The sequence below is a fragment of the Electrophorus electricus genome, chromosome 12, assembly GCF_013358815.1.
Source record: "Electrophorus electricus isolate fEleEle1 chromosome 12, fEleEle1.pri, whole genome shotgun sequence".
NCBI lineage: Eukaryota > Metazoa > Chordata > Actinopteri > Gymnotiformes > Gymnotidae > Electrophorus > Electrophorus electricus.
In genome coordinates this window covers 4,253,078-4,266,991 of record NC_049546.1, presented here as the reverse complement: position 1 = coordinate 4,266,991, position 13,914 = coordinate 4,253,078, and the positions used below count along the sequence as shown (strand labels likewise).

The following is a 13,914-nucleotide window of genomic DNA, read 5'->3' as shown; positions in this document are numbered from 1 at the left end:
ATGGTAAAGGCAGGGGCAGACCAAACCTGGCTCCGGTTTAACTTTTAAAGCCACTAGTATTGTGTCCAGCACAATGGCATGGTGATAGGGTTACCAAGACCCACCTTCTGAGTTTTACAGCTTCATGGCCTTTGGCGTCACCTCTGTGAGGCCCAGACTGATTGTAAGGAGATCTGCAGGCCAAAAAGTCACCGCCACATGTTCAGTGCTCACCCTCGGGCTCAGGTACAGTGCAGTGGGTCTTCCTAGTCATGCAAAAGGCTGGGTGCCTTTTTGGACAAGTTGGACTCAACACTCCGGCCCATCAGCTGCCCTCTGACTGAAATACCATAGCCTTTGACCCCATGTAGTATGTGCAGTCCACTGTGTAGGTGTGTATATATCTACGAGTGTAATAGTTTGTAGTTGCGGCTTTAGATGGAAGGGGTGCCCCACCTGCACATTTGTAAAGCACGCCGCAAAGCAACCTGACTCTGGTGTTGGTAGGTTTCTTAGATTACTGGGTCATGGGGATCAGCAATGTGGGGGTAATTAGAGACCCTCGCTATAATGTCGGATTAGAGCCCAGCACCGTGCGGGGTGGGGGGGGAACGATCACTCTCTTGCATTACATGTGACCTCAACGTTTGGACCATGCCTTCAGAGCAGCACGTCCTCCACTGCCACAAACTGCCACAAACATTCCTTCATTAGTCCACCAAACAAATCATTTCACACACTTCTATTTTTACGGTCCTTTCTTTTTCCTTGCATTCTTTCTCTAGCTCACTCACGCTTGACTCGGCCCTGTTCAAGTGACTCATCAGCGGGGAGCTTTGTTCCTCACTGAAGTTATAGTCCTGCTGAGTAACACGTCACGGTCCAGTTGAACTTCTCAACATGCCACATAATCACATAATTCAACTGCAGGCTCAGCAATAAGGCTTTTGGGGCTATTCATAATTCCTCTGCAGTGGGCACTGCTGAAAGCAATAAGACTATGCTTGCGCTAACACTGAGCTAACACACGATGAAACTCCACAAAGTGCAACACAAGAAAAAGAAACGTGTAGATATGAAGGACCTTTAAGAAATTTAAAACAAGACTGTAAATGATTAGTCAAGATCCCATGTTTCAAGCTTGAGCAGTGTTAGAAGCTCTTCTGAACACTGCTTGTCCGTCCAATTAGGACGAAAGACAAAAATGGGGCATAATTTAGTGTTAGAGCAACTCTATAAACACAGTCGTCATTTGCTGTTGCTGTGTGGACCTATTTAAAGCATTAGTGGAAAATACCCACTCATTACAGCAGACAGGATGAGGTAATGTTAAAGGATTCCTTCTCTCCACCACCATGTTAATAAGTACAGACAGGATAAGGAATGAATGTGACAGCAGGAGCACAAGCGTCGCCCTTAAATTAGAGCAGCCTTATACCCAATCAACTCAAAACCAGAAAGTAATGAAAAAAGGAGCTTGCCAAAGTCTGGGTTTCATTGCTCCAGTATAACCGTTTCCACTCTTTTTGTAATGAGCACGTATATGAAATGTGCAAATTTTCTGTTGTCAATTTGGTCCAATTTCTGATATAATTCAATTTGACTTTGTGGATCTGACTTTTCTTAGAAAGGCCAGAAGAGCTGACTTAAAACGTGGACTACATTAAAGAGCCTTTCTGTTTTCATGTACTCTTAGAGACAATATATCTCTGCCTCCCACTGTATTCTAAGTAGTTCCCTGTAATATTACAGCTTATTAGGAAGGCAGCTATCTAAGCCAAACAAGGGGCACTTAAAGGAGCTCTGACAAACAAGCTATTGTTTTATGTAGCACAGCGTTGTGAAAGACACTTAACGTGTTTTAAATGGCTTAAATTGTTTGCTTACTGAGTTGCAATGGTTGAGAATAATGAGACTTTAATGGTACTGTGTGGTGTGTCACTTCAGAAACACAAATAAATAAATAAATAAATAAATAAATAAATTCATACATATGTATATACATACTTGCAAATATGTCTAATTTTCTGATTAACAGGGACATTGATGCAATGCAACAAAGCTGTTTCAGTGCTAACAGTGCCCCCTTGTGGTGAATTAATTTAAACGTGAGTGAGTGTGTGAGCAAGCTAGCGAGTTACAAGGCAGGTCCATGAGGAGATTTGCATCTAAAAATTCAATTCTTAATCAATGTCCATATATTGAAATGCAAATAAATTCCACTAATAATATCACAAGAAAAAAAAAAGAAACAGGTGTTATCCTCTTACTTTTTATAACATACCAGCACCAGCTTATATTAAGTGCATAAATCCCCACAGCAAATGGAAAACAAACATGGCTGTAATGTTTGCACAGAATTGTCAAGAAACAATAGTTCATTGTAAAAGGTTTGCACACATATAAAACAACTGGAATTTTTTTTTCACATTTCAGTTGTTTTTTGGGGTTTACAGTGATGCATTATCAGAGCTCTGGAAATCAGGACGCTGAGCCAGCTTTGCCACAGGCTGGTACAAATGCCCTGTTTAAAACGCCTTGAATTCAAAACAGCAAGCATTGCTGTTCTCGGATTAATTTATGTTTTCTTAGGAGCAGGGAACAGATGAAATCAGAATTACAGTAACACTGGATTAGCTCACAGGATAGCAAAATATCATGTCTGCTTGTCTGAAGTCACAATGTTCTGACATCTCATGACATTCCTGGTTCATTCCATGAAAGACCTCACTAAATCCGTGGCTCAGGGTACAGGGAGAGAAAGCTTTATCTCCCTTCATAACAGGAGATTTAACATGCCATGTCTGCTGAGGGATACATCTTTTAAGAGCTGAGTGACACCCTGAATGAAGAGCCAGGAACAGCTTGGATAAGCTCTTATTTGCTGTTGCATTGTATTCGAGCTCATGGGGTGATAAAAGTGAACAGTCGTTCACCAGTCAGAGCCCCTCCATTGCTTAAGCACACATTCATTCATGCAGGATCCAACAGGCCCATTGTGTGGGTATTAACGTCACTGTGAACCAGAGCAACAGTGACTACTCCAGTGAACTGGTAAATGTGGAAACAATGAAGAAAAGTTGCCTTTGTCTGAGAAACGCTTCTTTTAACATTTAAATGTGGCTCTTCTTTTTTTTTAAAAAAAAAAAAGCCACTGGCAGATGCATTATTTAGTCCGGAGCAGAAAGCAGGCAGCGTGACCATCATGGTTAGATATTGCTTTGATGGCAAGTGAGGGTTAATAGAGCAGCCGTCCCGCTCAGGGTCATGTTCTGCTTCAGTGCGTTTCATGATTGAGACACAAGCAGGGAGCCGAGTTAACCTGACAGCAGGGAGTGGCAATGAATTATACACTGTGTGTGTGTGTGTGTGTGTGTGTGTGTGTGTGTGTGTGTGTGTGTGTGTGTGTGTGTGTGTGTGTACATACATGCAATAGAAGTAAGGGATGCATATTGGAGAGTTTCAGCTAAAGTCCCCATCCACGAAAGCAGGAAATTACCATGGGGGCAAAACCAAGGAAATGGGAGCCACAGCGAACATTACCAATTAACAAACATGCCTGCAGGCCGGTGACTCATCAAACTGACTAAAGAAACCTCACTCTCTTTTGACACTTTACACATGTACCTGAGCTGGGCCTCCAAAACACTGATGAGAATCCAGTGCTGGAAGGCAGTATAAAAGCACCTGGATGGAGAGCCACAAAAGGGGCGTGACTTTTACCTGCACATAAACAGAGCATGAGTTCCTCTTCAGCTAACAGCATGCCAAGAGAGGAAGCAATAGACACGATAAATAATGAACAGAAGGCTGGAGTGCTACCTGGCTGCACTCCTTCAGACAACAGATTGCAAGCACAGACAAAGATTTCAGTTACAGCTCTGTCCTTATCAGCTTTATGGAACCTTGTACCCACCCCTTCATACAAACACTCGCATGTTGCCTGCGTTTTGATCAAATCTAACTTTGGAACTTCCCCTGCCGTTATTTATCCCAAACCCAAATAAGTAAGTTTGTAGCCAGCCAGTAGTTAATGTGAAGCCAGCAGAATGGAGCCAGGAGAGTGAGTGGACCCCACCCTGAAGATGCAGGCTGGGCTGTGATAGGAGCAGAGAGCGCTCCCTGCACCTGGGCACCAGCTGCCCACACTCCTCCTGCTCCTCTTATGGTCCAGTGTCACGCAGGGGTGTCTGTCAGGGCAGAGCTGCTAACACCAGCTCACTGCAGGCGCCAGACGCTGTGAGAAAGCATGCAGTCACAAACATTCACCTGCTTCCCGCTCAGACCTGCTCCTCTGTCTGTCTCTCTCTCTCTCTCTCTCTCTGTCTGTGTGAGTAAGAGAGAGTGAGTGAGAGAATGCGTAAGAGTATTTATCAATACTCCAACTCATGCGTGTGCGTATCAAAGCTCCACTGATGGAGAGAGAGACAGGCAAGACATGACAGGTATGTTGTCTTTCGCTATGATTTTGTTTCTTCATAGATAGCAGGAAACCTCCCACAGCTGAGGCCTGTGACCTACAAATGAAATTCAGTTCCATCGCTTTGCTCAAACATGAGCAAGCAGCAAGGCTGGCAGTCACACGCCAGCCCCGGCGCACAGACAGTGACCCGCCATCCTTACGCCATCACAAAACACCACCATGAGATGGCATGAGATTCTGCGTCGCTCGTTAAGAAATAGCAAGTTGTTGTTTGCACTGAAGTTCACCATTACAATATGACACACAAGAGGATTTTCAAATGTAAAATCAATACTCTCGAAAGTGTTCTTTCATAATGCTTTTAAACTCACTGCATGAATCCGTGCTCATTTAACCACTAGCACTGTTATAATTAAAATGGCTGTCGATCAAACCCCTTCCACTGGAATTATATTACACACTGTCATCAATCATGCATTGAATTAAATTTAAAGGCAATCAGCATTTACCAGTTCTTACACTAATCAATCCTAATCAGATGATAATTTTAACTTTAAATGTGGTTGGTTGTTTTTGTAGCCGTAAGTGTCCCTTCTTATTAAGGCAAGTTTATATATAGCTACAGAGCTTCAATTACTACACTAATTGGAGCTATACGCCTGTCCATATTACAAACGGATATCGCTGAGCAATGGTGGATTGAGCGATCAATAGTTTTACAACGTTCTTCTTCTCATTAATTGAAAGAGGTCTTTTAAGGACCTTGGGCATTTATCGACAGTGCTATACCAATGAATCTGTATTCCTGTGCCTAGAATAAAAGGAACCAAAATTTATTTAAAACTAAAAAGGCACCATGGCTAGAACACTAAAGATTTCATAATAAAAGCCTCTTTTTTGCAACAGTAATCCACACAAATCTAATTGTGGTAGTGATTTTGAAGACAGTTCAAAGGAGAAAAGCTACAATCATTTTGACCATTGCATTACACCTCTACTGATTACATCATAACAATGGTTTTAAAACCTTGTTATATTGCTCTGATAAGGAGTGATAAGAAGCAGAGAGACCGTGTAGCATATGCTACTGGACATAATGTTATAAATTTAACTGATGGCACGAAGAACCTGCCCTTCCATAAAAAGTGCTGCTGTTCTACTGGAGTATTGGAACCAAAGCACCTTCAAACACCAGAGGGAGGAAATGAGTGTGTGTCCATCCAAATCTCTTAGTTCCCATTTTAAAATATATCTTCAAGCTTTAAAACATTAACACTCCTTTAATAGTGAGCATTCCTATAAAACTATGTACAGTGCGGAGCACTCTTCTAGTGACAGTAAAAGCTATTTTGGCCATGGTACATCCATATAATGAAAACTGATAGAAGCTAAGTTGATATAGAATGGGTGACATTGTTTAAACCGGGGAGATGCGGAACAATAATATTTAAGGTGGCCGAGTGGAGCCTGGGCCTTTTCTGATGTAATGAATTAGGAGCACTTTGTAAGTTTAGACAGATCAAGTAAAAGGGCACCAAAGAACTGTAACAGATGATGAAGCAGATGGACATGGAACACTTAGTGGAAGAGGGAAACAATGTTCACCCTGTCGCCATATGAACTGTTAAACCAACTGACCAATTCAAAGACACATAGGACACCTGTCATGGTGTCTGAGGTCTTGGCTTGCCTTTAAAAGAGTGATTCAGATAAGATAAGTAAGACTTTCAAGTCTGGGGAATGGTCTTTTAAGTAATCCATGTTCAAAGAGCCAGAGTAAACAAAGCTTAATAATAAGTCAAAGGAGCTTTTTAAAATGTTGGTCAAAAAGTACTTTCTACATGTCATTGTAGTTAATAACCAGTTACTCCTACCAAGTAGTATCACTGTGTTGTTACACAAAATAATTCAGTAATTTCAGACAAGTCCAATCCTTATAAATCCTTTTAAACGTTGATAACAAATGTCCAGTGTGGTGAGAAGCAGTCAGCTCTATGCTGATGGGGACTCGGTTAAGGCCCGGATCCACGGAGGGACCTAATGAGATTCCTCCTGATTGAGGGAAGGGCTTCATCAGTCTACTCTTACCTCATGTAGGAGTCTCAACCAGGCTGCTGGAACCATGTTCTTCTGTCAACATTAACCATTAGTTATGCATGCTACGCATTACAAGTCCCGGTCAGAATATTTTTAAACGCTCCTTATACAGTTGTGAACATTTCCTGTTACCTATGCAGATCTTGGTGAAATATGTGGTTAACTTGTATAAACCTGTTCTGAAATTTACTTTAGGAGGCAACGGCACTGCATTCATTGACAGACTACTCAGCCATCCGCAGTTAAATTCATGTTATTATTGATTGCCATCATTTACTGATTTATTTCCAAGCTGATGGATGAGAGAGAAAGACACAGGCAGCACCGTGATTTATAGTCATCCAAAAAGTAGATGATGAGACCTGAATTAGTTAATCTAATCTACAGCAGTCAGACTTAAAACATTATAAAGCATTATAACCACACAGGTCCTACCTCATTGAAAGGTTTCATTTCAGTGCCAGATAAGTGGTAGAGCGGCTTGGTATGGCCCTTCTGAATGAAATCCTTGAAAAAGCTGTTGATTTCAGCAACTGAGATCACACACACTGTAGAACTGGCTGTGGGCTCAGGAGAGTCTGGTTTGCTACGTGCAAACGCAGCAAAAAGCACATCATCTTCTTCCTTCAGATCCATGTCTCTGCGCAGGTCATTTCCGGCTTTGGCCACGTGTGCCGCCTGAAGGATGTTGAACACCATCTGGGTGGAGCGCTTCCTCCTCCCCTTCTCTGAGTAGATGCACTCAAAGGGCATCTCCACGTAGTGCAGAAGCTCCAGGTCGGACGAGCACATGCGGACGATGCGTGTGTGGAAGGCCTTGGACGTGCCGCCTTCCCGCTGTACGGTGAGGAAATAGACATATGCGCCACTCTGAAAGGAGTAGATGTAGTGCAGGGGATAATTCCCATGCAGCCCAGGGGTCAGGTCCATGTAGGAATGCTCAGAGACAAACTCAAAGCGGTCTTGGGTCTCCCACATCTTCCGTATGGAGATCGTGTGGTGGAGACGTGAAGAGGAAGGTAGAGAGGAGTTGAGAGGCTCTGAATTAGCGACAAAGAACCTCACGACACCACCGACTTCCACGTTTACTATCTGGGTTCCAGCAGGGCCGGCGACATAGCGGCTCCCGTCTTTGTTATGTGAGCCCAGGCAGTTCACCTCAACGTCCAGCTCACCGTCTTCCAGCAAGTGGCGGCTACACACGCCGTTCCCCACTGTCCCACAGCTGAAGAGCTCAGGGTCATAGTAGGTCTCCATCAGCAAAGCCATGCTGGTGTTGTTAGCGTTGGGCGGCTGGTCCCTGCAGCCCTCACAAGCACTGCATCGTGGGCCCTCATGGACAGGTCCAGTTTTATACTCGTGCGTCTTCTTGAGATCCTCTGATAAGGCAGTGAGTTTGTTGGTAGCACCCACATATACGCTTCCATTGAAAACTAGAAGTTTCTGGACAGGTGTATTTGACACAAAGTGGGGGAGGTCATAGGTCACAGAGAGATTGAGTTTGGAGATTTCTCTTGGTTCCTTGCACTGCCCTTCTATGCCCAACCACAGTGTCTGCTGAATGATGAGAATGGACGCAGCAGCAACAATGAGAGTGATTCTCATTTTGTTTCTGTAGATGGTAAAACAGAAACACACAAACACAGTCTGTATCATCAAAGACGTATGTTAATATAATTGCCCCCGCCACATCACAACCAATTCTACAGCAGAGACAGAGACAGAGAAAAAGGCTAGAAATAACAGTCTATGTATTGGAACAAAGCCCATTAGAAAATTAAAGTCAAGTAGGCATACAAATTCTTTTGGGACTGGTGTAATTGAGATAAACTATCCTGGTTAAATGGCATGGGTAAAGCCCTCCCCCAAACTAAAATGACAATGAGATCAGTAGTAGCCATTCTAAGATGAGTGGTATCTTAACCAAAATAGCCCAAGAACCTGCAATTCACCACAAACTACATGATAACAAAATGGATGAATTCAGATGGTTAAACAGCCTTTCTGTGGTTGTGTAGCTGTGGAAATGAATCACAGCAGTAGCCTCCACTGAATGCACTGCGGTGACAAGTCTAACTTTAGACAGCGTCCTCAAGGGAGTGGTTGATAAATTCAATTAAGGTAGCTAGGCTGCAGACGCTGGAGAAGTGATTTATAGTTGGTGTACCTATACCCTAAGAGGTTGCTTTGAAGAGGAGAGACAGACAGACAGACAGAAAAACAGATATACAGACAAAGCAACAGCATCAGATTCCGTCTCCTCCAACCTAGGCAACCGGAGTGGTCCAAATACTCTTATCTGTGCCTCAAAACAGGGAGGTATATCAACAAAAGGTGGGTGTTTAGCATATAGTTAACTTGCTATTTGGTTAAGCTAATAGATGTTAAACAATTTTAAACTGTAAAATAATGACTAGAAGTTATTTTAAGTGGTAATGGTTTACTGTCAGCAATTAATATCAAAACAACACTTTGTTAATGTTATTTAAGCATATTTGATCTCGCGAGTAAAGTGAATACTCGTCTAAGTTGCGAAACATGCTGAAAAATTGCACAACCTATTAACTTTAAACGTAGCATCGTTAATACCTGAAATCTACCAACTGCAAACGTGTGTCGAACAGTGAATCATAAAGTCAACAGGGGACCGCACAACAGGATTATTCACTGCAGAGAAATTTCAACAAGTCAAGGTATTTTACACCCTGACATAGTTTTGACATTCAGCCTTTATAACGTTTCACATTAAATGTCAAAACGTTCCCGTGAAAAAAAAAAGTTTTTACAACACGTGAACAAAAGTTAGTCACCAGGCTTACGACGAGGGAGAGGAAAAAGCGCCCTTACCTTCCCGGTAGAACGGATACCTGTCAGAGACTGAAAGAGTAATCACATCTTCTTTTAGTCTGAACGGAAGCACTGAAAAGCAACGCAGGAGCGCCGAGTTTCCCCGAACGTTTAAGAAGTTGCCTTTCACAAGTCCCCAGAAACTCTGCAGCCTCTACGAATCCGAATATGGACGCAGCGGCGTGGGTTCCTTTCACTGCGAAAACGCCCGTACGGCCCGTCACGCTACGGCTCAGTGAGGCGGTCTGCCGATGTTGAGAGGCTTCAGGTGAACGCAGTCTTTCTCAGTCTGCTGCGTCATGAGACCGGGAGCCATAGGGCTCGGTGATTGGCCAAAATTGGCGGAGACGAAAGACTGTTTCAGATTATTGGTATTAAGTACCACAATAGTCTAATAATAATAATAATAATAATAACAATACCAAATTTATCAATAGTCTGCATTTATCTTATTCTACTAGAGTTAGTTGCCTATGTTACTGCAGTTTTACATTAGGAGATGAATTACGAATCACGGTATTCCCCAAATATTTTATCATATAAATGCAATTTCCTTGTTTTTATATCGCAACATGAGTCATTCCAATTGCAAATTAAGCATCGTTCTAGCTCATGCTAATAATACCAGTGGAAAGGTCGTTGGAAGTATGGAAATCCATCCGCAGAATAGACCACTGCTAAACCAATAAAATATAATTGATAACGTGAATTTGTGTGTGATTCCACTTAATCGTGCATAGAGTCATCACTGTTTGGCACACTGTCTCTTTGTTATAATTCATTTGCCTTAATGATGTGTATCTGACTGTTAGACAATGAGTGTGTTTTCCAGTGTAACAGAGCCTAGTTGTGTTGACTGAGTATTCGCCTTCTCTAACTGTACTTTTGATACATTCACTCTGGTAAATCGCAAAGGTCGCTGCGGCGGTCATCCTCACCTTACCTTCCAGTAATCATCAAACTGTCCGCGTATGGGGGAATTCAAGAGCTATGACACACTCTGGAAATATGTTTACTCGATCACACTCATCGCAACACCTGCTCCTGCCCTGCATTTCAAAGCACTTTTTTTTGTAAACAGCTAAATAAAAAATAGTTCAGCGTGGTTCTTTTGGTTTGTCAAGATTGGTTTGTCAAGATGTTAAAAGCTTTTACTCCCTAAGATTACTCACAGGAAGCAACTGCAAACCTAATTATGCCACCTGGTGGTGATACTAACACCTGGCGATAGTAACCCCCCAAATCCTCATTTTTATACGAACTTAAGCGAAACAATGGACTAAGTATACAATTTAAGAGTTAAATCATTCTTCAGGTGAAACTAACTTACTACCCATATTATTTCCTTGTGGTCAATACACTCAAGGTTGACTGCTGACTGGGTCATTCTGTTACTGTAAACCCTGATAAATGGGTTACTCATTACACGGCTACTGTGGCTCATTCAGGGAGATGCACTTAACCCACTGACCATCAAAACAGCAGTGATTTAGATGTCCACGCCATCAGTCAATAACTTTGTTCCATAGTTGTTGAGATTGGCAGCTGACATGCAGACAGTCCATAGGGGTTGGTCTCAAAATCAAATAACTTTGGTAAATAACTAAAATTATGCCTTATGTCTGAGTATTCTAACCTCTTTGAACAATAATGATACAATGTTATAGGCTGTCCTGAACACACTTTTAGAATTGTATTACACTGTAATTAATGCATTATAGTCTAAGTGTTCTGAATTAAGTTAAAATGTTTTGCAAGTTGCAGTCAATCCCTTGCTTTAGATGGACAGAGCCTTAATCTCAAACTGGCATCTCATTCTATCCAAACTGATTGGATATACCATATGGCATGAGTTGACCTAGAGTGTTGTCAACAAGCTGGGACTAATATAAGGCCTGTATACGCTTAAACTCACCACTGTATTTTCAAAGATTGTATAAGAAACATGTTGCAAGATCTTGAGCAAACAGAGATTTATTGATATAAATACAAATCCATAGGGTGATCCAAAAAAATCAAAATCAGAAGCAAAAACTAGAACGGACTGGTTACAAACAGGAAAACACTCAAAGAACAAGGGATGTTTAACAAAAAAAAGCTGTCCGGATGAACAAGGCTCTGAAACTCAGTATGAGATACTTCATAATGTGTGCAGGCGAAAGAGAAGCATTCATAATAACTGGGAATGAGCTGCAGATGGAACTAAGTGATAGGAGAGATCAGGGCAGAGCTGGCACTCGGTGGAGGCGAGACTAGAGGGCTGACACTACCTCCTACTCTAGGAATGGCAATCCCTCTGCTAAAGGGGCTCCTAAGAAGAGGAGCAGGACGAGCCAGGCAGGAACAGTGGAAATCTGGGATAAGGCTGGGGTCCAATACATCATATTCTTTGACTCAGCAACGTTCCTCTGGGCCATACCCTACCCAGTCCACCAGTCCGCAACACGCAGCCCATGTGGTACATGGAGTGTATGAGTGTGTCCACCCCACCCATAGGTGAGATCACTATCAACCTCCAGTGCTGGAGAAGTTCAACCATGGGCATCCCTATCAGCCAAGGGACCAGCCTAATGAGGGAGACATGAAAGGTGGGTCAGATTTTTTTTTGTGACAGGGCCACTGGTGTTTACAAATTACCCGGTTCACCCACCAGAGGACTTTGAATAGTCCTACAAATCATGAACTGAGTGTACTACATGGTAAGTGGAGTCACACGGCTGGAAAAGACGACAGGGAAACAAACCTTCAGTCCTGCCAGAGTGTGAATGCTGTAGGTAGAGGAAAGGAGGCTTACCTTAGTTGTGTCAGTAGACCTTTCCTGTGGTCTCCCAGACACAGCAAGGAGATGTCCTCCACAACAGTATCACAGGCTAAGTATGCATGAGTTGGGCAGCTTAGTTTGTAGATAAGGTTATCCCACCAGATTGACATGTCAATAAACCCTTCCAGAGACATGAGGTCATCCCAGTGTACCCTCTGGGCAAATCTGTACACAGGCATGCTTGCACAGACATGCTTTAATGCACGTACTACTGTACCAGAATATCATTACAAACTTACCCATCTCCTTACTGGGAACTTCACAACAGAGTAGACATGCAGGTCAAAGGAATTTCCTTTGATCAAGACTTCCCGGCCAGTGGATGATGCCAGAGGGCTGTTGTAAAAAGTTGTTTTTGTAGTTTGTTTCTGTGCTAAGAGTGATTCAATAGCTAGAGCTGAACACCTGGTGCAAAATGACAGTGAGCCAGAGCAGTTGACTTTCAGTTGTGTCCCCAGAAAACACGTCTGAAAGAAAGAACAGACAACCACAGCACTCTGCCATATGACCGAATGCTGTTCTAAGGCCATCTTTTAGACCGACCACCTTTGCTCAATATAAATGTTCACTCACCTGCACAGATTTTTGATTGGAGCACGGCTCTAAAACCCCTACAACCCTTCAATAGAAACGCACAAATCCACCAAATAGTCCTATTAAAAGGGGTGGTTTCCCAAGGGATTGTTTCTAATGTAAAAAACCTAGATCTTTGCTTTTGTTTTTTGTGCTTGTCTGCGTTTTCTGTCCTAGTCACACTGATAACCGCCTCATTTTCTGTGTCCTTTCACATTTGATTTGAAAGAGACAAATAGCTGTTTTTATGCCCCCGGGACAGGGAGGTGCGAGGGAGCGATGGGATTCATCCCAATCATGTTTCACTCAGCTGTACACTTCAGAGTGAGGTAATGGAAGCATGAAACAGGTGGGGAATGTGACAGTGAAACAAAGCGGGTTTCTTAACTTTCTTTAACGCAGTTTACAGGGATTTTTTAAATCTCCACTTATTTCTCTGGTATGTTACACCTGATTCAAACCATGGAGTGAAAACAAATCAAGGAGCGTGTTTAGGTGTATTATTGATGGGAAATAGTGTTATAACTGGCAGCTGAGTGTGTTACTAGAATCTGTACTGATATAACCTAGCTACTTAACCTATTTTGATTATTATCTTATACATAGCGTTTGTGAGTAATTTACGTTGAGCTGGCAAATAATAATGTGGGACATTTATGTTGAGATATTTTTTGTTAATTCTGCCGTATTCTTTCGTTGGACTTGAGTTGTGCGGGACTAACTCTGGCGAGCGTCAAGCCAGGTCTGCTAAAGTGCACGTCAGAGTCAGCCGCTGGTAATTAGATTTGCTTGGTTTAAGTCACTTCAGAGAAAACAGTTTAAAAACGGGTGGATAAATGAAACTAAGGGTCGAGGGCGCACACAGGGCGGTACAATGCAACATTTTGCTCGCATTTCTTCACAAAAAAAAAAAAAAAGAAATTACCAAAACAATTCGTATAGCTACATTTCTCTTTACGATGCCTTGTAGAGATATGCTAAAACACCTCGTGAAACCGCTCTCCCATCTGAAAGCAGCCTGTCACATAAAATGACTCCTTTCCTGTAGATAATTCCGCCTCTTGACTGAGAAAACCTTATCTAACCCAACTAGCATTTTGGATACTCTATTTTCACATTTACAGGTTTCATAGTGGTCAATTTTCCTGTTGTTCAGAGTTAAATGGTTCAGACG

General features: G+C 42.4%; 1 protein-coding gene across 1 annotated transcript in view; it reads right to left on the bottom strand.

Moving 5' to 3' along the window:
• Nucleotides 1–9,550, bottom strand: part of met (MET proto-oncogene, receptor tyrosine kinase) — a 38,271-nt gene extending 28,721 nt beyond the window's left edge. Inside the window, exons 1-2 of the mRNA XM_035532420.1 lie at nucleotides 9,347–9,550; nucleotides 6,935–8,111 (exon numbers count right to left, since the gene is read on the bottom strand). Coding sequence (XP_035388313.1) covers nucleotides 6,935–8,104 — 1,170 coding nt within the window. The 5' untranslated portion in view covers nucleotides 8,105–8,111; nucleotides 9,347–9,550. The remainder of the gene's footprint in view (nucleotides 1–6,934; nucleotides 8,112–9,346) is intronic.
• Between the last annotated feature and the right edge of the window lie 4,364 nt (nucleotides 9,551–13,914).